Consider the following 24,158-nt stretch of genomic DNA (forward strand, 5'->3'; position numbering starts at 1 on the left):
TCTAGCATCACGGATGTGGTCTGAAAGACTGATGCGAAAATAAAATCAGAATATTTAATTTTCTCTCACATCTCAGTGCAGGAAGGAATGAGACTTGAATGTTTTCTTTAAAAAGGTTAGCAGGCTTGAAGCCATCTTCAACTTTTTACCTTGCTCTTCTGAAGGCTAGAAATAAGTACATATTTCAAGCAAATCCAATATTTGTGTACATTGCCACTCAGTAATTCATTTCCTGTGGAGTCTCAGATGCAAGTGTTAACTTCTCCACCCAGCCACCCCGTCTCAGACATTTAGCCTTAAGACCTTTTCACTCTTACGCAACACTTTTTCTAAGATGTTCAGTTGGGAAAGGATGGCAGAGCTCCGATACCTTCGACAGAGAGGCAGAAGAGTTTTGGCAGCTGCTGCTTTGACCTGTAGAGATGGGAAAAGCTGTGCCAAGATGACTTCCTCATCTCTGCAAAAAGATGCAGGAGCCTTGTCTGTCTTTGCACCAGATTGCCTTAACTTGCTTTGTTTCTCTTTCCATTATCTGCCACTTGCATTTTGTATGCAGAAGAATATTTCTGTGGACACTGCCATCAACCTCCAATTCTCTAATTACAAGGTAAGATTCTACCCCAAAAAGTCCACTAAACACTCAAGTCTACCTCTCAATTTCATATTAAGAGCAGTTCTCTATGAGTGAGATTAGACCAGCTGCTAAGGTTAGTTTGGGAAGCAAACTCAATGCCTTGCTACAAGCACTTTCTACGAAAGTACCTTATTACTGTAAGACCTTCATCCACTTTATCTAAGGGGAAATGAACTATCTGACCTTTTGGGGAATCAGGCTTGCTGTAAAAGATCTCTTTCTTTCACGTATAGTTGCAAAAACTGAATTTGTGACCCGGAAACAGTGACAGGCTGGAAGTGCTCAAAAGCAATCCAGAAGGTCGCTGCTGTGTTGGGAACCTCAACATCTAGAAAGCCACGGGTTCAGCGCCCCTGGGCAAAGCCTCTTGACAGAATTAGGCCAATGGACCTTCTTTAAAAAGGAGTTTCATGGTTCAGTCTCTACTACAGAAAAGGTCCTGTTCTTAGTAGAGACTGCAGGCAGTGGGGGTACAGAAATGGCCCTTGTGGTGGGGTGGAGTTGCCCTCCCAACACTCGTATTGGCACAGATTACCTTGCTGGTGTGGCTGCAGGTTGGAGGCAAGGGTTGGGCTTCCTAGGTACATCAGTGGGAGTGCCAGATCAGGGCTGCACAGCAATCTCACTGCTGCCCTGCCCTGGTATGCTGCAGGGAGGATGGCTCGACCTCACCACTTGGGCTGCCCCTGGGGATTCCCCTCGGGCGATGCCACCTGCAGTATTCTCACCATCTAAGTTTAACTTTAATGCAGACCAGACACCAGAATACACCAGCACTTAAAAAAATAATAATTCTCTTTTATTAGTACTACTAAAATGACAAGGTTGTGTTTCGAAAAAATGCCGTTCATTTAGGCTTGACTAGTTCACAGAGAGTGGCTTGCAGTAGAACCCAAAAGACATGATTTACAAGCATATAGTGTTAAGGAAAACCTGGGTATTTCAAGACAGGAAGTGCAAGAGGAAAAGCTAGTGGATTTGGCCTGTGTTGGGACGGGAGTGCCCATCACCTGCCAGGGATTGGGAGCAGGAGCTAAAAACCCACCAAACACTTTCAAACACACAGAGACATGTATTGGGCTATCTGTTCCGATTAAACATTGCAAAATGTTCCCAGGGTTGAGAGAAGGCTCTGTGGTGTGCAGATGCCAATGCAGTCAGCGTTGGACATAGCTGCCTTCTGTGGCAAACTCACAGGACCAGTTTGTTAAATCCAGGAGAGAAAACGATACATGGTCAACACATTTCCAGGGTAAGCCAACAGCTTAAATGATGTAGGCAAGACACTTATCTGAAGAAGTGTGCATGCACACGAAAGCTCATACCAAGAACTGACTTAGTTGGTCTTTAAGGTGCTACTGGAAGGAATTTTTTTTGTTTTGACTATGGCAGACCAACACGGCTACCTATCTGTAGCTTAAATGATGGTTACTTTGCATGCTGTCAAACAGAACTGTAGGTCAACCAACCATTTATCTAGTCTTCACCATCTGGAAAGGAAATATTTCTAGTGTTTTAATTTCCTGAAAGTAGTGCAGTCAAGGAGGAGAGTCAAAGCAGCTCTATTTTCAAGGAGACTGGGCAACCACAAATGCTTGTTGCTGGCACTGTCCTCATACACAGTTCTCAATGCAACAAGTTGTAGAGGCAGGTGGTTTTGGCCACTGCTGCGGGCTCAAGAAGGACATTAAGCAGGTTTGCAGACAGTCACATACTTGACAGCCAGTGATAAACAAAACTGTCTCCAAACAGTTAAGGTTGGTGGCTTTTTTGCCTCTTTCAGACCACAAATAACTAGCAGAGTTACACATGGACTGGTGGACTACTAAGAAGAATAAAAGGCTTTTGGGCTTGTGACTTGTGAACCGTTGTAAATATTTGCTAGGTTGATGTTAAGAGTAACATCCTTACAGACGATTGATGTTAAGAGTAAGTACTAGAGAGAGTATCTGCTACCTTATGCCACTGCTGCAGGGATCGGGTGATTCACTGAGCATTCATCCCCATCTGTTTACAGGGAGATCAGACTGACAGTGGCTATTTAATGTGCATTTACCCTAGTTTGTTTGCAGGGAGGTTACACAACATCATGTCATATCCCAAACTTTCCATTGCTTTTTCCTGTCATTTTCCCTACCGCAAAGGGAAGCGGGTCTGTAGGCAAGACCTCCCAATCAACAACAAATATTGCAACCTCAGCTTGCTGGTATGTTACTGAACCCCACCTGAAAACAGTGACAGTGTGGAAGTGCTCATAAGTTCCTCAGCACTGGCTGAATCTGCCAAGGTGCCACTTTCAATGGTCCAATTAGATCTGAGCTATGCTCTCCAGGAATGAATGGATGGTCTAGCATTCTACTGTAGCCACACCAGAAATTTGGGGGAGCTGGGAAGGGCAGAGAGAAGCTAATGGAGAAAACATAGCTTTGGTCTTGTTTATATATTTCTCCACACACACAAACACACAGCTCATTCCAAAATGGATGAATGTAAGGATGCCTCCAAACCTTTTATCTGTGCTATTTTCCAAGTGGAAAAGCGAACGGGAAGTGTGAGACTAATCAAAGCCAGTCAGCCTGTGTCATAAATCCATGCAGCAAAGACCCAAGGATTTCCTAATGGAACAAGTATTCACTTACGATTTCCAGAGTTTACACAATGGCATATCACAAACCATAAAAGCTGCAGCCCCTCCATCACATGCCTAGTAAATTTTCTGCTCACATCTGGTTTCATGTTTATTTCTAAATTACCTATAAAGCTATACTCTGCGTGCATTACTAGTGATCCCAAGCTAAACACCGAATGCACACTTAGGGTGCTCCATCCTCAGTTACTGCTGTCAATCATGTCAGTTTACTATCTACTAGCTCTGTTCTTTCTTAGATCTAGTAATAAAAACCAGCAGGAGGGTGCGTTTTTTTGGATTTTTTTGTTTTAAAGCACAGCTATCAGATCTCTTAAAACAACAACAAGAACAACTTTCCTGCTCGTAACAGATGCCATCAAGCCCACATTCCCACACATGATGTGCGATATGGTCTTTGGCGACGAGGTCAGATTATTTTCCAATTAGCATTCTGTCAAGTGTTAAATAACGGAGCCACAGAGAGCTGCGCTTTTAAGTCTTTCTCTAATTCATCCCCCAGACAGATCTAGCATTTGACAAATCTGCCACATCTTAAGCTGTGCCAGTGGTTCAGTTAGTTGTACAAACCTTGGAATCACACCCCCTGGGAATCTCTCCGGTGTGACTGACACCCTGTTGTTCTTGTGCAAGCTGAAAGTAATTCTATGGACCTTGCACAGGGGAGGGTCTTGGGGGTGGGATGGGGACTCACAGTGCTTTAACTACACATAGAAAGAGGATGCTGACTTCATTAACAATGTCCTAACATTTAAAAGTTATGCCTGGCACCCTCCTCAGTCCTTTATTTGCTTCCCAGCTCCCTATATGGAAATCGCTTGCAGGCGTCACAACATCTGGTGAGCAGACACATCTTCGCTCCACCCCCATTGCACGTGCAATGAAACAGATGTGTTTGGATTCTTCACAAGGACCAGTACACACACACACACACACACACACACACACACAGGGTTGGGGGGGCATGTAAATGTCATGCATGCAAGAAATCCTGAGATGCGAAGAGGTGCAAGACAGTGAAATCCAAAGCCAGTATTTTCCCTGCTTAACGCTTTCCTCGGGTGCTTACGAGTTACATCTTTGCCTGAAAAAATAACCCTCTAAAAGGGCACATTGCCCGAGTTCAAATGAGTACATACTTCATGATGTTGAGATATTAGACACAATTTTGAAGCCTGCTGAATTGTGCGACATCTTCTTCTAGTCTTCCTTTTTGGCTTATACATATTGGAAAATGTAGTTTTGCTTTCTCCCTCTCACAGCTCAATCCTATACATATCTACTCAAAAGTAAATCCAGATATTTTCAGCAGAGCTTACTCACAGCAGGCCTGTGCATTCTAGAGGACCACAGCCTGAAGCTAAACCAACCAATGATGACTGTGATTAAGATAAACTTCAAGGCATTGAGCCACATCTGTTCTATTCTATTTATTTTTTTTTCCCAAACATTTCCACAAATTTCAGAAGCCTTACTCTTCAAAAGCATCCAGTCCTTTTAGCTAAAGAAACAACGTTCACCAGCATGGGAACATTATTGTGGTATTTAACCATTGGCACCCTGTTGTGTGCTTTGAAGAAAACTTAATAACCATTTGCATTACTACTTTATACAAGTAAAAGTTAGCACTGAATTCAGTTCCAAAAGGTGTAGATCAGGCTTCCTCAAACTCGGCCCTCCAGATGTTTCTGGCCTACAACTCCCATGATCCCTAGCTAGCAGGACCAGTGGTCAGGGATGATGGGAACTGTAGTCTCAAAAACATCTGGAGGGCCAAGTTTGAGGAAACCTGGTATAGATCAAAGATGGGAAAACCTCCTGATGTTGGACTAGAACTCCCATCATCCCTCACCATTGGACATGCTAGCTGTGGCTGATGGTATTTGGAGTCCAATGACATCTGGAGGGTTACAGGTTCCTTCCCCATTCCCTGGTTTACAAGGAGCAGGATTAACCTATCAGTCACTGAGAGATCCTACAGAATTACTCAAGAGTTCAATGGGACTTACTCCCAGGTAAGAGGGTATAGGATTGCTCTCTCAAGTCAAAGTAAAGGCATGCTGTCAGATAATAAAGGACACAGCCAAGAGCTTGCTTCTTCACCAGTTGAAATAAAAAGCATGGGCTGTAGCGGCACGTCACTTTTGCCAGCTGCCATGCCATCCCTCTGTCAAATTTTGTTTGGAACAATAAACCTGGCAAGCTGCATCTCAAAGGAAAAGGTGCAATGCAAGTGCTAGGATGCCTTTTCTTGTTGAAAGCATTTACTTGGAAACGCTAGTTAGGCTTTTCTGGCGTTTCCTCCTTATTAACCATATGCCATGAACACATTTTTGCGAGCCAGCGTTTGCTGAGATAATGTAAAGGAAGAATTGGAGAGCGGGAAAGAGGCTGCAACAATCTCCTGCTTGCTAAATACTTCCTCTACAAATGCCTACAGAGGCCATTCGCCTGTTCCCTTTCGAGCTTTCTTCCAGTTTCAAAACCTTTCACGTGGGGAAAATGGGTTAAACATGGTAGTGGGTTTCGCTAGGTGGGGACATTAGGAGTTGTCGTCCTAAACACCTGTAGGTCACCAGGATTTTTAATTTTTTTTTTTTTACAAAAGCCAACCAGTCTGGGTAACAAAGGATTATTATTATTATTTTCCATAAGGCAACCAGTCTGGGTGGGTAGAACTGTGAAACACCTCTCCCCTACCAGTTTCCTGCCCTTGCATTTACTTTGCAAAATAAGCCTCTTCCATTTCCATTAAAACGGCTGGTTCTGCCCTCAACAAAGAAAGCTCAATGATGCGATGTCATCCCCCATCCTCCTCATGACGCAAGGAACTATGGCGTCCTGGACTAATTCTGCATACGTTTACTTCAAAGCTTTTGCCAGTGCTTAGAATGTAAGAGCTTGCTGGATCAGGCCAACAGCCCATCTAGTCTAGTACCCTGTTCTCACTGTGGACAAACAGAAAAACCTATGGCACACCCACAAACAGGAGCCAAGCACAAGAGCAGCACTCTCCCTTCTCACAGCTTCCAACAACTGCTGTTCAGAAGCCTACTGCCTTCAGCAATGCAGCTAGAACATAACCATCGTGGCTATTAGCTGCTGATGGCCTTAACCCATGAATTTTAAGCTTGATTTCCCTGCTTTAAATGGGGATTTCAATAGCAGCCATGGTTTGGGTGCATTTTGAGAAGCTGGGGTTGAGAGTGCATAATGGCTCTAAGGCCCCAGGCAATTAATAACCACACCTCTACAAGTACACTGGGTGACATGAGCAATTCTTACCCTGTTCCTCATTTCGGCTCTCCTGTGCTTTTTAAAGTTCTGGTCCCAGGATGAGGAGTCCTTGCACTCTCAGTTTCTGGATAATCAAGGTTCCTTGGCATTTGCCCTCCACTCTAGGGCTTTAGCTAGAAGGACATGTTGAATGTTGCTTAATGGCACCCTCTTTTCACCCGGCATCATTCCGTGATTTCCCCTTATTAAAAACAGCTGCTGAGAATTCTTCCCACCTGGTATGTATATTTGCTACTTGCTCCCATAGCATGAATACAACAGAACCTACTCAAAAGGCAAACCCCCCGCCCCCAGATGGTTTGCATAAGATGCCTCTCAAGAAATATGAAGCAAGTTAACTGGTCCTTTGGAGAGTTTTTCCCATAACAATTGCTATTATTATTATTATTATTATTATTAACAATTTGTAGATTTCCTGCAATACAAAAGTCAAGAGTCCAGCATTTAATTTCCCAGTATCCTTGGCAAAATGTAAGTGGTTCCTTTTCCCATTGATCCTGTAAGGCAAAATATGTACAAGTACAAAAAACATTACGAACAAACACACTGTTAAACATGACACAGGAAATGGGGAAAGTCTCAGCGATGCATCGCAAGTGTGTGAATTTGGCCCCTGTATTTTGTGATATGCTTCTAAGCATCTTCCCCGCTGCTACAGTCAAGAGATCGGATCACGTCCTAAAAAACAAGGAAATGGTTGCTTTCTGAACATGATTGAAAAATAAAAATAAATAAAATCCTAGTACAGTTGTACCTTGGAAGTCGAACAGAATCCGTTCCGGAAGTCCGTTTGACTTCCAAAATGTTCGAAAACCAAAGAGCGGCTTCTCATTGGCTGCAGGAAGCTTCTGCAGCCAATTGGAAGCCGCAAAAGCCCCATCGGACATTCAGCTTCCCAAAATCATTTGAAAACCGGAACACTCACTTCTGGGTTTGTGGCGTTCGGGAGCCCACACGTTTGAGAACTAAGCTGTTTGAAAACCAAGGTACAACTGCACCCCAAAGCTCAGGGGATGGACTTGAATCTTCCCCTTGCTTGCTTCTACATGAGGTGGACAGCAAGAACTGAGAAGACGGATCCCAAAGCCAGCCCCAACTGCAAGAACATCATCATCAATACTCCGGCTGCCTCTGACAGCTCTTTTGGCGTGACTTTGGGGCCATACATCATGGCTAATGTATTCAGGTAGCCATTGCTGAATCCGAGCAACACCGTGAAGACCACCGGATAGGCATCCTGGGTGAAGAAGACCTTCGCGATGTGCTTCCGAGGTTGGAAGTTGCACAGCATGAAGACTGGCACAAAGAAAGTTCTCAGCAGAACCAGAGCCGGCAGCAACTTGCTCTTTGGTCCAGGGGCCTGGATCCAGACAGTGATCTGCCGTCCGCACCAGTCGGCAAAATTGTACAGAAGGAAACTAGTGAGGGGCGTGAAGTACTTGTCCGTCCACAAGCTCCCTGGGACCTTGTCGACAGATTCTATGCTGGATGAGATTGCAGGGAAGATGATGATAGAGATGAAGTAGACGTAGAAGACGCAGAAGCCCAGCACGCCCATCTCCTTTAGAATGGACCCCAAGGGAGGGATTCTTCCTCTCTGGTTTCTGTCTGGGGGAAGCAGGCTGGTGTTGCCTGTGGCTGTATCACCATCCTCCAAATAGTCACTAGGCAAGACACATGGTGGCTGCGTGACGCCTTGTTGCCTTTCCATATAGTACCTGAAATAAGAGAGGCACAGAAAAAAGGCTAGCGTCAGGAAGCCCAACAAAGATGGCAAAACTAGGGGCTGAAACGGAAAGGAGATAATCATCAAAGATGACAACAGTGCCAGAAGCCACGGTTTGTATATGGTTTGATCCTTTGGAAGCAGCTGAAGGATCTCAGGTGGCACAACAAATCTCTGGCTTGCCACTGCTAGTCAGAGAAGACCAATACTGTGCTTGTGTTGCGAGTCATTTATTCAAGGTCCTGTAGTGTATGAATGAGTCAGGAGTGTCTGAGTAGAGGCAACAAGAGGGGAAAAGGCTGGTGGACCCTATTCCAATGATCCCTGTTATGGAGCCAAATGGAGTGCTGAGACAGGATATGGGATATCTAGACAGCCACAGACCATCTCTTCTACATCAGCCCCCTGCCAGCATGGTCAACGGTAAGGGATGATGGGACCCATAGCAGAGCAACATTTGGAGAGCACAACTTTGGCTGCCCCTGCTTTAAAGGCACATCTGCATTCCTATCCCTACCTTGCAGATCTACGGTGAGGACTCAAGAGATAGTGGCCTGCCAAGCAAGATCAGAGATCTGACAACTTCTCCTCTTAGCCACTACACCAGCTGACAGTGAGTCTCTGGGTGGCAACAGCACTACCTCCCTAGCTGTCAGGCGGCTGCCAGCAACTCCCATGTGGCTGGTTGCCCAGGAATATACAAAGACAAGGAAATGATTCTTACCATCCGCTTTTTATTCAGTATTCACAGAGAGGCTTTGGAACCCAGCCTCTTGGATAACTGTGTTGTCCTGAGTGACTCTCCACCCTGACCCCACCCATCTCTCCCATTTCCTCATTTGTCATCCCTACGGGTGCTGACAAGCGCCCTCTACCTTTGAGCTCTTTGCTCTCCTACATTCAAGGCTTGACGGGTTCTGGGAGAGGGGGGTCTGGAATGCTTTCTAAAGACAGTGTGTCTGTCATCTGTCACCCCCCCCGGTGTTTCCTCTATCTCTTCCCCCTCTCCCATTATTTCCCAACTTTCCCCCTCATCTGCCTGAGCTGTGACCTCCCTCAAACCCCTCTTCCTCTTCTCTGGAAGAGTCAGGCTGGGGAGGCGGTCTCCACCATTCCTCCTCTGCCCAGTCCTTAATAATAACAGAGGCAGGGAGGCGATATAGACAGGAGCAATTCTGCAGAGGTCAGATAAGAATCCACATAAAGCTCCTCACCAAGTATCCTGCATCATAGGAGCAACCTCTAAGGCAACAGCGGCCTTAATTGGTACCAGGAAATTAGCAGGCAATGGCTCACAAGCTTGTTATTTTCAACCTACAGCTAGAAAACACACTGGGACTGGCCTGCGTCACTTAAGCGAGAGCTATGAACCATAGTGATTTCAAGAAGTCTCGTAGCAACAGTGTGAATGCTAGATTCAGAAGCAGCTTTGCCACAAGGCTGATACAGCTTGCTGGCCCCAGGGTTTTAGGGTTAGAAGCCACAGTCACCAGCACTATCTAAGTGGTTCATAGCTTCTCAAGCAACCATGTCTCTCTCTCTCTCTCTCTCTCTCTCTCTCTCTCTCTGTGTGTGTGTATCTGTGTGCACAGTGGTAAATCCCACAGTTCCTGTCTGGTTTTCTTTTTAATCAAATCAGGAAGTTCAGCTGGAGAGAGCAAACAGGGGGAAAGAGTCAGCACATTTTCCACTTAGGGCAGAAGGGGACCTCCACAAAAAGGCAGGAAGCATCGAGAGGATGCTGTTTTGGAACTCGGCCATTAAGGTACACGCTGCGTGGCAACCTGGTGGTCCAAGGGGATTTACCTGGAATACTCCAGCTTGGGAAGGATCAAGTACATCCCAATACACAGAATAACGAAGAGGTCTGCTGTCAGGAAGTAGGCCAAAGCACTGTCTGTAACATCAGGTGCCGCTGCCAGATCCACCACCAATGCCACGGCGCTCACTGTTCCTCCCATGGCCTGACCTACATGGCGAGGAAAGAGGGCGAGGAAGGAGAACAAAAGTCAACGAACTGTGAAATAAGCCTTGGCCTATCCTGGGTCTGCCAGAGCCAGACACTTGCAGTAGGGAGTGGCTCTGAATCAGACAAGCTGGAACTGGGGAAAGCGACAAAAGCAGTAATTAGGGAAGTTTGCAGTCCAGCTGCATTTGCTCTGCAGTGTTATCTAGCCAGAGATCCTGCGATTTTGGTTTGTTCTGCTCACAACTGATTTACCTTTGGCCACTTGTGTCCTTGCTCTTGTTAACTTGTGGGGTTTTTTTCTTCATCCCAAGACCCTCTTCTCACATGCATGTCTTGGATTCACAATGGTAACATCCCATTGTGAGGTTTGGGAAGGGTTAGCTTTTGTTTCGCAGCAAAACCACACAGAGAGACACACAAGTGTTGAAGGATTTCTGCATTTGAGCAATGACACTCTTGCAAGAATCGTCAGGTTCCCTTCCTGCCTCCCCAGAAAAAAACATTTATGTAAAGATGGCTTCATGTAATTGTTTTTTTCACACACAAAAAAGCAAGTAAATCAACAGGGAAATGTCACCAAGCCATTCTTAAAAACCACCCCAATTTCTAGAAGGGCTAAGCTTAAATTGTTTTGACTGAGACTGGATGAAAAATGTACGGGCACAATTCCACCCCGACTTGCAATTCTGCGAAATAGCGTTTCTGTGGTCTAGTGGGTAAAGCCTTTTGGCCTCCTGGTTTTGTTGCCAAATTGTTTCTTTTATGCAGGCAGAGTGTGGCTTTCTTGATCTGCACTAAAAATAAAGATATGCTCCAGTACTCTGCAAATACTGGGAGGTTTCCAACAGGGGGTCTGGCGAAAGTCTGCACAGTGGGTCAACCCCCCCAATAACATTCTTTGCTACGGCCTAGGAAAAAAAAAAAGAAAACCTGAAACCTCTGTATTGATTTTAGCATCTCTCTTCCCACCTCGTCTCTCTCAAAGCACATTTCCAGTGTTATCAACGTCTGCTAAACCTCGAGGGGCCTCATCATTCATAGCTGCAAAGTTGGAACTCATCAGTTATGGAAATGAATGTTAATGCTGAATATGAAATGAGACAATGCAAAGTTTCATATTTTTTTCCCTGAGATATAAACAAACACAGAGATGAATGCAGATGTTTTCTTTTCGTACGAAAAGTTAACTCTGTTTTCCCAAACCGAAATACTGCAAGGCTGGACCTCTGAGGAAGAAATAAGAACCAAGGAAAGCGGGTGGAGGGGGGAAATCCACATAAACTGGAGAGTCAGCTTGCTTAATCTGCTGAGCTTCCCTCGGAACTTCCGTCTGACAACACTGTGCGCTTCTTTATTTTCAAAAAGTCATCTTCTGTTAACTTCGTTCAGAGTGAATGCATCATCATGGGACTAGGCGCTGCCAAAACCTCAAGCCTAAAAGACAGCACATGCATCCTGCCCACAAAGAAAATTAAAAGCAATTGGAGAAGCCCTGTCTCATGCGCTACAGCTTCCAGCCGGGGGCATCACAGGGAGGAGACTTAACCTGAAATCAGCGCTTGGGAATTCCGCATGGGAAAGCTTCCCGTCAGGCCGAAGACGCTGCTACTGAAGATGGTGGCAGCGCTGCTGGAGACAACCACGCAGACGATGGTGATGACAAAGAAACCCGAAGTCCAGGCGGAGGTGTCCACTTTCACCAGCACGGTGATCACCACCAAGGCAGCCAGCATGGTGACCAAGGAGGAGAGAATGCGCACGCTGACGGAGACCCTGGAGGAGAAAGGCAAGCGGGGTTATAGCATGTGGCTTCTGTGCAAGAAGAGCCCCCTGTTCTTTTCCTTCTGTCCTCCTGACTGGGTGTTGCTCAGCAGCACCAAACGGAAGGACACACAAGGCACAGGAGACGTCCCAGGCAATGAGGAGGTGGGGAAAGGCAGAGGAAAGGAGAGGCACGTTGCACAAATCAAGAGGGAATACCAGTGGCAGAGGCAGGAACCAAGGAGCCCTGTTCTGGCTTCTCACAGCCGGATGTGCAATGCACCGTCTCCGCTAAGAGCCAAGTGCTCAGCCTAAATGCATCAATTTGTGCAGAAACCTACATTAAGAGGCAAATATGCCAGTTAGCATTGAGATGTTACAATGAAAGGGCATGTTGAGCAGGTTCACCAAGGGAAAACGGGGCTTTTGAGACCTTTCCTACATCCAAAACCAAAACAAGGCCAAGTGCATACCCGAATAAGACTGCTAATCTCTCCCCCCACCTATCTGCAATAAACAAATGGGCCCTGCGTTTAACACTAAGCCTTCCAGCTCTTTTCTGGCTGAAAGTGCCACAAGAGGTGACTCGCCTTTGCACCCAAGCCAAGAGAAGCAGCAGGCATGACGCTACCCTTCCTACATCAGTGTTGCTGCTGCTGGTGGAATGGGGGCAGTGACAGCAGAAGCACAGGACTGGCTCCTTTGTGCACCCACACAGCCCCAACCTCACCCAGCCCCACTGCCACACCATCCAGGTACGCAGCAAGAACTCTGGTGCTGGGGCCCTCTCCTTAAAAGGGCCATTTTATAGACAGAGAGAGAAAAGCCCAGGTTTGCTAGTAAATGCACACTCATTGAGGGGCTTCAGACAACCACAATTCCACAAGGAGCAGACCTAGACAATGCACATGATTGCATTTCACATTTCAAAGAGTATTCTTCAGCTTCACCCTTAGACAATGTGTGCTTCACTCCACCTGTTGCCTATCACAGTTTGCATTTTCCCCCATGTGAATCTGAAGAGGATTCTTCATAGAATTGAGATTCTTCATAGAATTCTTTATAGAATTGTAGAGTTGGAAGGGACCCCATGGATCATCTAGTCTAACCCCCTGTGATGCAGGAGCTTGCAGCTGTCCCATACAGGGATTGAACCTGTAACCCTGGCGTTATCAGCACCACACTCTAACCAACTGAGCTACCCAGGTGTAAAGTATTTTTTTTTTTAATAGGCAGGGCCTCACAAGCAGGGCTGCAGGGTGAAATGGACCAGTAGCTTTGTTTCTGGGATAGACTTTGGCTTTTATGCATTTACCTTAATTGTGGAGCATCTTATTATTACAGCGCCTGAATGCAGTCTTTTTGTGCAGGATAGTCAACATTCTGTCTCACGACAAATGGAAACTTCCTTATTTTCCATGCTGCTTTGTCGAGTTGAAAAGAGTTGCCTGTGCTTCTCTCTGGCTGACTCCAAATCTGATACTCGCTTTAATTGGCGTTTAGTTGCAAAAAGGGGAAAACATGGCATTTCCTCCATGCCTCCCACAATGCCTTGCTACAAGCACTGTCCACGAGCCGCCTAGTTATGCCTCCTGTTCGTAAGGAAGGCTGCTGATACGAGAGCCCTGGGGAGTTCTCCAATGACTTAAAGGAAGCCAGGTAACTAGAGAGATGAACCAGAGTATGTGCTGCTGCTCTCAACTATTGTTGCAGAGATGGCTGAACCACTTACAAAGAACTTAAGGCAAAAATGGGTGGGTGAGGAGGGGCTTGGAACAATAAGCATTCCCTACCCCCATTTATATCAAATGTACAGATTCTACTTTTCTCCCATCAGTCTTTTCTTGATCTACTGTCTCCATAAACCCTGCTAAGTTGGAAATGCCCATTTGCAACAGAAATCACAACAGCAACAGGCAGCAATAACAGGAATGAAGCCTGCCTGGGGAATACTGCAGCCTGGGGAATAGCAATCCCATGCTTATCACTACAAGATAATTAGCTGCCTGAACAGGGAGGTTACTTATTATAGACACTGAAGAGTTGACTGGCTCCTTTTCAGTAGAGAGGGCAGGGAAGGAGGAAAAAAAAGGCAGAAAATGACCAAGATTCTAGCAGCGGATGGGCATTCTATTTTTGGGATAAGAAACTGCAGTTCAAACATTGTCTTGTGATATACATCCTCCTTTTAAGAGGCTCCAGATGGGATACGCTTCATGCCATGTCACTGCACAAGTTAGAGATGTTGTCTGCCTGGCTCAGGGACTCCCTGAGAAATGCAACCTGTTTGCATGCAACAGTTCCAGAAAGACACAATAAGAAAGCAGAATGGATTGGGCAAACAGAAGACCAATTCTTGCACACTGAACATGCTAGTTTCTTCCTCGCTCTCTTCTCCCCCCCCCCACCCAAAAAAATGTCACCTTCACCCACATAGTCGGGAAATCCATTTCAAAAGCATCATCATATTTTAGCCACGAGAGCAGATGCCCTTAACAAGGGTGGAGCACAGAGTAGTCATAAGTTACTCTCTGGAGGCAACTGAACTACAGGGAACCGATTTGCTCAGGAGTTTCCATAAATGCAAGCCAGCCTCATGTGTATTTATGACGCCGAAAACTTAGCATAATAAAACACTTATTGATTATGGATGTGCCACTCAGCAGAATCAACAATGTGCCAAAGATAAATGAATGCTACATTTAAAATGTAATGCATTAAGCACATAATGGCTTTTGCGAAATGGTTTTCCAACCTGGAGAATATTTAAGAAGAGGAGGAGGAGCAGGCGTTCCTATCTCTGGGTGCCCTTCCTTTTTTGCCTTCTGCTTCTTTCCACTTCCAAGGCATAATTTGGAAAACAACTACCGTCGCCACCCGTGTTTTCTGTATTCTGTAACAAAACAGCAGTACCAATGCAGAACATTTGGGCATTAACATTCAGAGAGCTCCATTTAAGCAAACGAGAGCTTTCTCCACTGGAAGATTCTGGAGAACAAGTCTCAGAGGTACAGCAGGTGCATTGCACGGCCACCCCTGGGATTTTCAGGTGGCTTTCCACAGTTTCATTGCTGAAGTGCGCAAAGAATAAGGAAGATGAAAAAGCATCAGCATCCCTAGAACATCACAGGCACAGAAACTACAGCTCCTGCTCAGCAGGGAGCTAAGGAGCTCCAGCACTGGAGTCCTAGTGCAAAGATTTTGACCCAGGAGGTGGGGAGAACTACACAGTGTTGTTTCTCCAGTTCTCTTGGCAGGGGGTGGTGGATATGAAAGAGGAATATCCCTCTGTGCCAGACCAAACCCTGGCCTCTGTTTACTAGACACAAGAAAGTCCGCATGCAAGAGAGATAGGCCTGATGTAGAAAAAAGGAATCACAGGAAGTGGTCTCTCGAGGGAATGCAACGAGCGAGATGCAAGCTTCTAGGCTATGTGAGAATTTGAGGTTTTAAGTTTGAATAGAAGGGCAAAAGCCTCGAAACTTTATGTGCAAACCTTTGTGTGTCTGTTGTTCTAGCTCTATTCCACACCCACACCTGTGAACAGATTCTGAATAGACTGTACTGCAGTGGTGTCCAAACATTTTTCAAAGAGGGCCAGATGTGATGAAGCGAAGGGCCGTGAGGGCCGACCAAGGGGCCAACCAAGGTTGTTAACCTTTTCTTAGGATTGAAGTTGTTGAGCTTTTTTTAGGGTCCCCAAAATGGGCGTTGGACATGCCTGCTGTACTGCAATTGCCTCATCCTGTGATAGCTTGGCTGTCTGCAATATCCTGATTTAGTGGCAGGGGGAGCTTTTAATTGCCTATCAGTATGTAGTTAAACGAAGGGATGCAGGTGGCGCTGTGGGTTAAACCACAGAGCCTAGGACTTGCCGATCAGAAGGTTGGCGGTTCGAATCCCCTGCGACGGGGTGAGCTCCCGTTGCTTGGTCCCTGCTCCTGCCAACCTAGCAGTTTGAAAGCACGTCAAGTGCAAGTAGATAAATAGGTACCACTCCGGTGGGAAGGTAAATAGTGTTTCCGTGCGCTGCTCTGGTTTGCCAGAAGCGGCTTAGTTATGCTGGCCACATGACCAGAATCTGTACGCCGGCTCCCTCGGCCAATAAAGTGAGATGAGCGCCGCAACCCCAGAGTCGGCCATGACTAGACCTAATGTTCAGGGCTCCCTTTACCTATGTAGTTAAAGTGTAATACGTGGCAATGGTCAGCTGTACGAGCTCATTGCTTGGATGCTGATCTGCCCACTGAATACAATCTCAAGCTGCTAAAGGTTTATCTTCCCTTCCCCTTGAATGCCAATGCCCTGGCTCTTATTCTCTTCCTACATTAGGCTACAGGCACATCTGTTCAGGATGAAGTGGCAGACTTGGAAGTCTGCTAGCCTCCCGCAACTGGCATTGCCTGAACAATTTCGGATACTGCCTGCCATCGTCTTGGGACTAAATTACAAGATGTGACCGCTCTGAGAAGCTTCTCTGCTTCTCAGGGTTTTCTGGCTAAACCGATTTGCCCATCAAGCGTTTTTTAGCCCACTGCTGTGCTAACGCTACAGTCTCGGAGGTGGGGGGTGGGGGGAGAGGTGGCGTGGCCAGGATTGCACAGAGGGGAGAAAATGGTCATGACTAATGCAGTTGCACTTACTTGTTGACTAGCAGGAAGTTCCCAATCAAGCACAGCACAGAAGGCACAGTGGAAGCCATGGAAATGTAGCTTTCAAAGAAGTCCTAAGGAAGGGAGGAAAAGTGTGTCAAAGAGGGTTGCAAAAACTATGCCTCAGAAAGAACAAAAAGACATGACATGGCTTGTCCCAGAGTCTCCCTGTCACAAGTCGCAGGCACAGCAGCCCAAGGTCACGGCTTCGAAGCGTCCTGAAGCTTGCAGGGCTGCAGACTTTGCAAAGTGATTAACCCCACACCATTCAATTTGTTTAGCCGAGGAGCATGTCTGCTATTGGGAACCTCAAAGACACCCCTTGCTGTATTACTGGCCACTCCACAGTGTGAATCACATTGTGACCTTTTTCTTAGTTCTCATTAAGGAAGGTTAAAAACACAAGGGGGGGGGGGGAAGGGCTCCTCCTCCTTTTTCTTCTATGAATCGTGCCAGCAGTCAAGATACATAATGTGAACCCTTTAATCTCCACATGGGGGCTAAATTCTTTTTTTTTTAAATATTTTTTATTCATTTTCACAAATATAACAAAATAAAAACATAACATAACATACAATGACATAACATAACATACTAAGACATAACATACAATAACATACATAACACGACTTCCCCAAGCCTTCCCTTCACTGCACCCTTATTTTTTTTTAAAACAGCATTTCTAGCAATCCTTCATTCCAATTCATAACTGATTCTCTTTATATTTTATTTAAATTTAAGATTTAACAGCTATAATTCTCTATCTTATATCCCTTGACATTTTAGCATTCCGAAATTTTACAACAGTTCCTAAGATAAACTTTAAATTTTCTCCAGTCCTCTTCCACCGTCTCTCTCCTCTGGTCACGGATTCTGCCGGTCATCTCTGCCAATCCCATAAATTCTGTCACCTTGGTCTGCCATTCTTCCAGAGTGGGTAGTTCTTGCTTCTTCCAATATTTTGCTAGTAGAATTCTTGCTGCTGTGGTTGCATACATGAAGAATGTTCTGTCTTCCTTTGGTACCATTTGGTCGACCATGCCCAAGAGAAAAGCCTCTGGTTTTTTAGCAAATGTCCGCTTGAGAATTTTCTTCATTTCATTATAGATCATTTCCCAGTAGGCCTTAATCTTTGGGCAGGTCCACCAAAGGTGGTAAAAAGTTCCTTCACATTCATTACACTTCCAGCAATTATTATTGGGCAAATGATATATCTTTGCTAGCCTGGCTGGGGTCATGTACCACCTATAGATCATTTTCATTATATTCTCTTTTAAGGCAGTGCATGCCGTAAATTTGATGCCTGTGGTCCATAACCTTTCCCAGTCCGCAAACATAATGTCATGACCAATATCTTGTGCCCATTTAATCATTGCTGATTTAACTGTTTCATCTTGGGTGTTCCATTTCAGCAGCAAATTATACATTCTAGACAAATTCTTAGTATTGGGCTCCAATAGTTCCGTTTCTAACTTTGACCTCTCCTTCTGAAATCCTACTTTCCTGTCTTGCTTAAATGTTTCATTAATCTGCTGGTGATGTAACCAGTCTCTGACTTTAGGTTTTAATTTCTCCAAGCTCTGTAATTTGAGCTTTTCACCATCATATTCCAAGATTTCACTGTATTTTGGCCAGTCTGAATCCATATTAAGTTTTTTTACCGCTTTAGCTTCCAGGGGTGACAACCACCTGGGGGTTTTATTTTCCAACAAATCTTTATAACGATTCCATACATTAAACAATGCTTTCCTGACAATATGGTTTTTAAAACCTCTATGCACTTTTACCTTGTCATACCATAAATATGCATGCCAACCGAAGTTGTTATCATATCCTTCTAGATCTAAAATGTCTGTATTCTCAAGAAGTAGCCATTGCTTCAGCCAGCAAAAAGCTGCTGCTTCATAATAAAGTCTTAAGTCCGGCAGGGCAAAGCCCCCTCTATCCTTTGCATCAGTTAGAATCTTAAATTTTATTCTGGGCTTTTTGCCCTGCCAGACAAAATTAGATATATCTTTCTGCCACTTCTTGAAACAGTCCATTTTGTCCAAAATTTGTAATGTCTGAAATAAAAACAACACTCTCGGCAATACATTCATCTTAATAACAGCAATTCGGCCTAACAAGGAGAGTCTTAACCTAGACCATATGTCGAGATCTTTCTTCACCTCCAACCAACATTTCTCATAGTTATCTTTAAATAGGTTCACATTTTTTGATGTTAAGTTCACCCCCAGGTATTTCACCTTTTTTGTTATTTCTAAACCGGTTTCTCTTTGAAAGCTATCTTTTTCCTCGATCGTTAGATTTTTCCCCAGCACCTTCGTCTTTTGTTTGTTTAATTTAAAACCTGCCACTTGACCAAATATTTCAATAAGTTCTAAAGCTCTTTTCGTACTGGCTTCTGGTTGTTGCAGAGTTAAAACTAGATCATCTGCAAAAGCTCTTAACTTATAATGTTTAGTTCCGAGTCTTATCCCTTCTACCAGCTGGTCCCTTCTGCACATGGGGGCTAAATTCTCCGCCACAGAAGGCCTGCAATTTAAGATGAAGCCTTTTGTCTGCGATAAGAAATGGCTGTCCCAGGTGAGGGCAAATGTGGCATTTTTATGCAAGAGATTTCATGGGAGAACAAGAAAAGAAATGAGGCACTGGGGACAGGAGTCAACATTACTTGGAATCTCTGTGTTCATTCAGAAGACACAAAGTTTTAGTGCTTAGGAAGGTAGGTTTTAAACCATGTGGGCAAATGCCTACAGAAATCCCATAGTATCCTGCCTGCCTGCCCTGCATCCACACTTGTGCCTCTGTTAGTAATTTATGGCATGCTAAATTGCTGTTTACAGAGACTACCCTGTCTACTCATTTGGAAGTGACCAGGCAAGGAAGCATTTACAGCCTGGGAAAAAGTTACCTCTCCTCACTTTTTCAGTCTTCCAGTGTCCCACAAATTACTAATGTGGGCATGTGTGGATACAGGCAGGTTGGCAAACACTTTTATAGGCCAGTAACTTTTGTGTACTTATTTATAGGAAGTGATTCAGCTGCCCTGCAAATCAAGACGGTCTTCTATTTTACTGCTGCTTAATTCTCCCAAACTTCTCTTCTCTCCCCACATACGAGAGAACAGAGAATCCTGACGAGAGCTCATCACCTTGATGTGAGCTTGTGTGCACAGAATAGGCTCTGGAAAATTCCAGACAAGCTGGGTGCATTGATCTCAATTGCATTTTCAAGATGTATTTTCTTTGATCTCCTGTATCAGCCCAATAAGCTTTCAGTGACCAGCGCTCTAAATCAATGAAAACTGAGGTTCATAATGAGATGGTGGGTGGAGAGAGAATGGCCCAGTATTAGCCACAGCTTCTCCAGCACAATGCAATAATTTCAGGCAAAAATACTGGATACTTAAATATATACGTATTTGTCTTTTTTCTAAAGGGGGGAAAATTGCCCAGTGGTGTTAGCAAAAAGTCTGCCCCGTGCTGCCAAGATGCTTTTGCAAAGTGGCTTTTTATTCAGCTTAAACTCGGCAGCAGAAGCAGCTGGGTTCCTGCTGGGCTAAAAAAGCAGTTCAAGCCCTGGGTGACGGAGCAAGGCACTAGAGCGTTACCTGGATCACAGGGCATGAAATTAGCAGCAGCCAGCAGGTTGGAGCCAAGAATAGCTTGCAGTTGTGAGCTCATCTTCAGATAGCCGAGACCTGCTTCCAACGAGTCTGTGCGGGGCCAACAAACTCTCCCCCCGCTTTGCTGCTCACTCATCACACCCCAACACCGAATGCCCGGACAGAAGCTGACTCCCAAAGCAAGCTGCTCTGCTAGAAATTTCAATAGCTGTGAAAAGGCAACCGCGCCCATCAGTTGCCCAGATTCACAGTTCTGTCGGCCGGATTTTGAATGATGGAACATCCCTATTTTATTTTGTTTCGTTAGCGCTTTTTAGGAAGTGATTATAGTCAAAGAGGCAGAGCTATGCATGCCAAGGTTTCTTATTGGCTACAGATTGTGGTTAGCAAGGAAAGAGTTAAACCACGAGTCTGGGTTCAGGCAGCACGTTTAGTCAAACCTTGGCTTAGCTCAACCTGGCATGGGAATAGAAAAGGCCAGGGAGGAGCAATATGTCTGCGAGCTTCTCTCCAGGAGGCCACCCACTCATGTGGTCCTGCTTTAAGTCACAGTTTGGCTTACTGTGTCTTGAGACCCTGCTCTCTGGCTGCCAGTTTGTTTCCAGGCAGAATTCAAACAGCAGGTCTGGGTATCTAGAGCACTGAATGACCTGGGATCAGAGTAACCAAAGGTCTGTCTGCTTCCATACTATGAACCTCCCTAACTAATGAGATCTCCGTTCTTCTGTGTGGACCTTGTGGTGGAAAGGTGGGGTATAAAATATTTGTGTATATATATTAAAAATCTTATTCTCCAAGGCTTTCAATGTTTTATACGGGCACCACCCACATATTTCCTAGCTTATCTTTGCAACCTTGAAAACAAAAGAGCTTAAGATATAGCCAAAACTCCCAGACGGGTGATTTCTGCACACCATGTTCTATATATTTCTGTTCTGGCATGGAATCGGGAAAGACACACAGCCCTGATCACAAGGCAGGCTTAGATAAAGCAGGCCCTTGTGCAGGAGAAGGTTCATGGCTCAATGAAAAGGACACATGCACTGAATGCAGGTGGCCCCAGGTTCAAAACACAGTAACTCCAGGGCTGGAAACGTCCCCTATCGGAAACCCTAAAAAGCCACTAGCAGACAGTGCAGGCAATACTGATGGGCCACTGACCTGATTTAGCAAAACAGCATCTTCCTATGAGACCACGCTCCTATCAGATGCACCATGCTATACATCCAGCTTGCTATGTGAACCTGCCAGCATCACCTTTGTATTTCCTGCTTCCAAGGTGTATCCAGCATTAGCCTAAGACGCACCTGTTAAGCACCTGAAGTGTGCAACCACTGGCAGTGAAAAGAAGGGAGGCTAAAAAGAACTGACTCTATCACCCATGGTGACCAATTTAGCTTACTGTACAGGCTGAAGGACGTTAAGGAAACACTATGCAAGGATGCCATATAGCTTGTTTGGATGCACTCCAATACCCAGTCATGACATTCTCCGCAAAAGGCCAATGGTGATGTGGTCTAAAGCTCAGGGGTTGTCTGACACCAGGTTAGGTTGGATGTTCCCACCTTGTTTCCTGATCAAACCTTTTATCTCCCTGTGCCTTGATTTCTTCCTCTTTGTAGAACTGCGGCATTCGCACCAGTTCCCCACAGTCATTTGTTATTAGGAGAAATTACTGACTGTGCTGCACCCTGAGAAACCACCAGATGGAAGGAACTATAATTAAACAGCAGACTGCAGGAGATTGCTCTGCTTTGCAGGGCCTGGTTCCAACTGGTGCTTAATTTTTAGAAGAGGAGGCAGAGATGCCAGGGCTCCAGCCTCTCCAGAAGCATCACGGCTTTTTGATCTGGAAGCCCTCCTTCCTAGCAATGCGCAGCTCTCTGCACTTTCTGTAGTGCTGAGGTTACTCCATGCCTGCTCAGAGATCTTTTCAATTATTCTTTTGCCACACGTTTCAGGGCTGAGCGGTTCAGAGGATGGTTAGAGACATGGAAAAGCAAGGAACTGGTGAAGGAACTGAAGTCACTTCCACATCATACACCTGGGAAGTGTAGTTTGTTATGGGTGCTGACCTCACAGAGCTACAATTCCCAGTACTAGTAACAAACTACAGACCCCAGGATTCTCCATGAACGTGGTAGAAGAATGCTTTAAATATATGGCATAGATGTGACCCAGGTATATTTAGCTGGGACAAGAGAAGACTAATGGGGAGGGGGATGTGATAGCCCTCTTAAAAGCCCCAAAGGACTGCCAAACAGAGCGGAAAGCCTTGTCCACTAGGTACCTCAGAGGACAGAACTAGATTTAACCTGTTCAAGTAGGGTAGATTAGGAAAAACCTCTTGAGAGTAAGAGGAGTTGGGCAAGGGAACCAATTACCTAGAGAGGTGCTGGGCTCTTCCTCACTGCAGGCCTTCTGGCAGAGGCCTGACAGTCATCTCTTGGGCATGTTCTAGCTCTGTATTTCCTGCACCCAGCAGATGATTGAACCAGATACCTACAAGGCCCTCTCCAACTCTATCATCCCATATGTGAGAGTGGAATGGCTGGTGAGCCATTAAGAGCAGGCTCTAGTCTTGGACTCCTGAAAATGGGTTATCCGTGGCACCAAATCTGGGCTGCTATGTCAATACATTAAAAGGCAACAACAAAATCTTCTGTGACTTTACTAGGCCATTAGTGCAAGCCAGTGCTTTATCAAATAATAGGTCAGGCCTCCCCAGCAGGCTGCCAAGGCTTCTTGCTGTGCAATCAACTTGGCATGTTGGACATATATGCACATTAGGCCCCTTTTGCTGGCGTTTCATTTTGCTTGCGCATATCTGGCAATAACACCGGTGTTATTAAAATTCCTGTGCAATGGCAATTCAGCTACAACCATTCTTCAAAGTGTAAGTGCCGAGAAATATTTAAAGCCTCCGTTTTCCATTGTTCTTTAGGAAGAGCAGACTCCTTTGGCTTGATCATTCATCCACTTCGAGGCAAATCATGCAAAGCAGAGCAGAGAACAAAGCTATGGGCTCTGGTACAGGGAGTTACTGAAAGGGCAGGCTTCCAGACCAGAAAAAAATGCTTGACGTTAAATGTTCTTAGTGCATTCCACTCAAGAAAGCATAAGCAAACGCAAAGACTCAAATGACGTGCAGGTGAGAAAGGAGCCCATCCCTAGTACAAAATAGAAGTTCATGGCATAACCCAAATTCTGCATAAAGAAAAGCCACATTGTGCACTATTGCATTTACTTTATTGCTTGTTGCAGGCAGTGCATTCTGCTTCTCTTTAGACCAGGAATGCTGTCCAAATGTCTGCCGGCTCCAAACAGCATGGACCCCAATGATGAGACTTGGAAGGTGCCATGTCAGCCATATTTGTAGGGGACTGAATCCCTCATCCCCAGTGTAGCAGAAAACTTATTCAGGAATAAATTCAGCTTCTGTGATTTACTAGACACCACACCCTTCATTTTCAAGTCTATCTTTATACCTATAAGGTTTAGAAACTTGTTTTTGTCACATACACACCCCTCAAAGGTTTTGGAGATGCTTAACTCTACCTCCAATGACACAACCTGCACTCAAAAGAGTGTTACCAGCAGTGGCATACATATACATGCGACTCCCCCAACAAGTCCCACCAAAGTGCACAGTACACTTCTCTAGGGGGAAACGAGGCAACATGCCTCTTCCTGACTCTGCAAAGCGATCCTGTCTCTTGCATCAGCTAAAAACCTGTTCCTTCCAAATGTCAAAGGGCAGGAGAGGAGAATAAGGGGTTGTGTCACTGCTGACTTAGCTGTTTATGTCGCATGGATAAAGCATTTCGTTTTTCAGGGTTAGCAA

The 24,158-nt window shown here is 45.2% G+C and overlaps 1 protein-coding gene across 2 annotated transcripts in view; it reads right to left on the reverse strand.

The window, feature by feature from the left end:
* Positions 1-1,411: 1,411 nt before the first annotated feature.
* Positions 1,412-24,158, reverse strand: part of SLC29A3 (solute carrier family 29 member 3) — a gene marked incomplete at its 5' end in the record, with an annotated part of 35,753 nt that continues 13,006 nt past the window's right edge. For both annotated transcript variants that reach the window (XM_083740714.1, XM_083740713.1), the window contains 5 exons: positions 1,412-1,898; positions 2,052-8,296; positions 10,111-10,273; positions 11,820-12,046; positions 16,678-16,760. In XM_083740714.1, coding sequence (XP_083596840.1) covers positions 7,621-8,296; positions 10,111-10,273; positions 11,820-12,046; positions 16,678-16,760 — 1,149 coding nt within the window. In that variant the 3' untranslated portion in view covers positions 1,412-1,898; positions 2,052-7,620. The remainder of the gene's footprint in view (positions 1,899-2,051; positions 8,297-10,110; positions 10,274-11,819; positions 12,047-16,677; positions 16,761-24,158) is intronic.

This window comes from Podarcis gaigeae (assembly GCF_964106915.1).
Source record: "Podarcis gaigeae genome assembly, chromosome: 5".
Classification (NCBI taxonomy): domain Eukaryota; kingdom Metazoa; phylum Chordata; class Lepidosauria; order Squamata; family Lacertidae; genus Podarcis; species Podarcis gaigeae.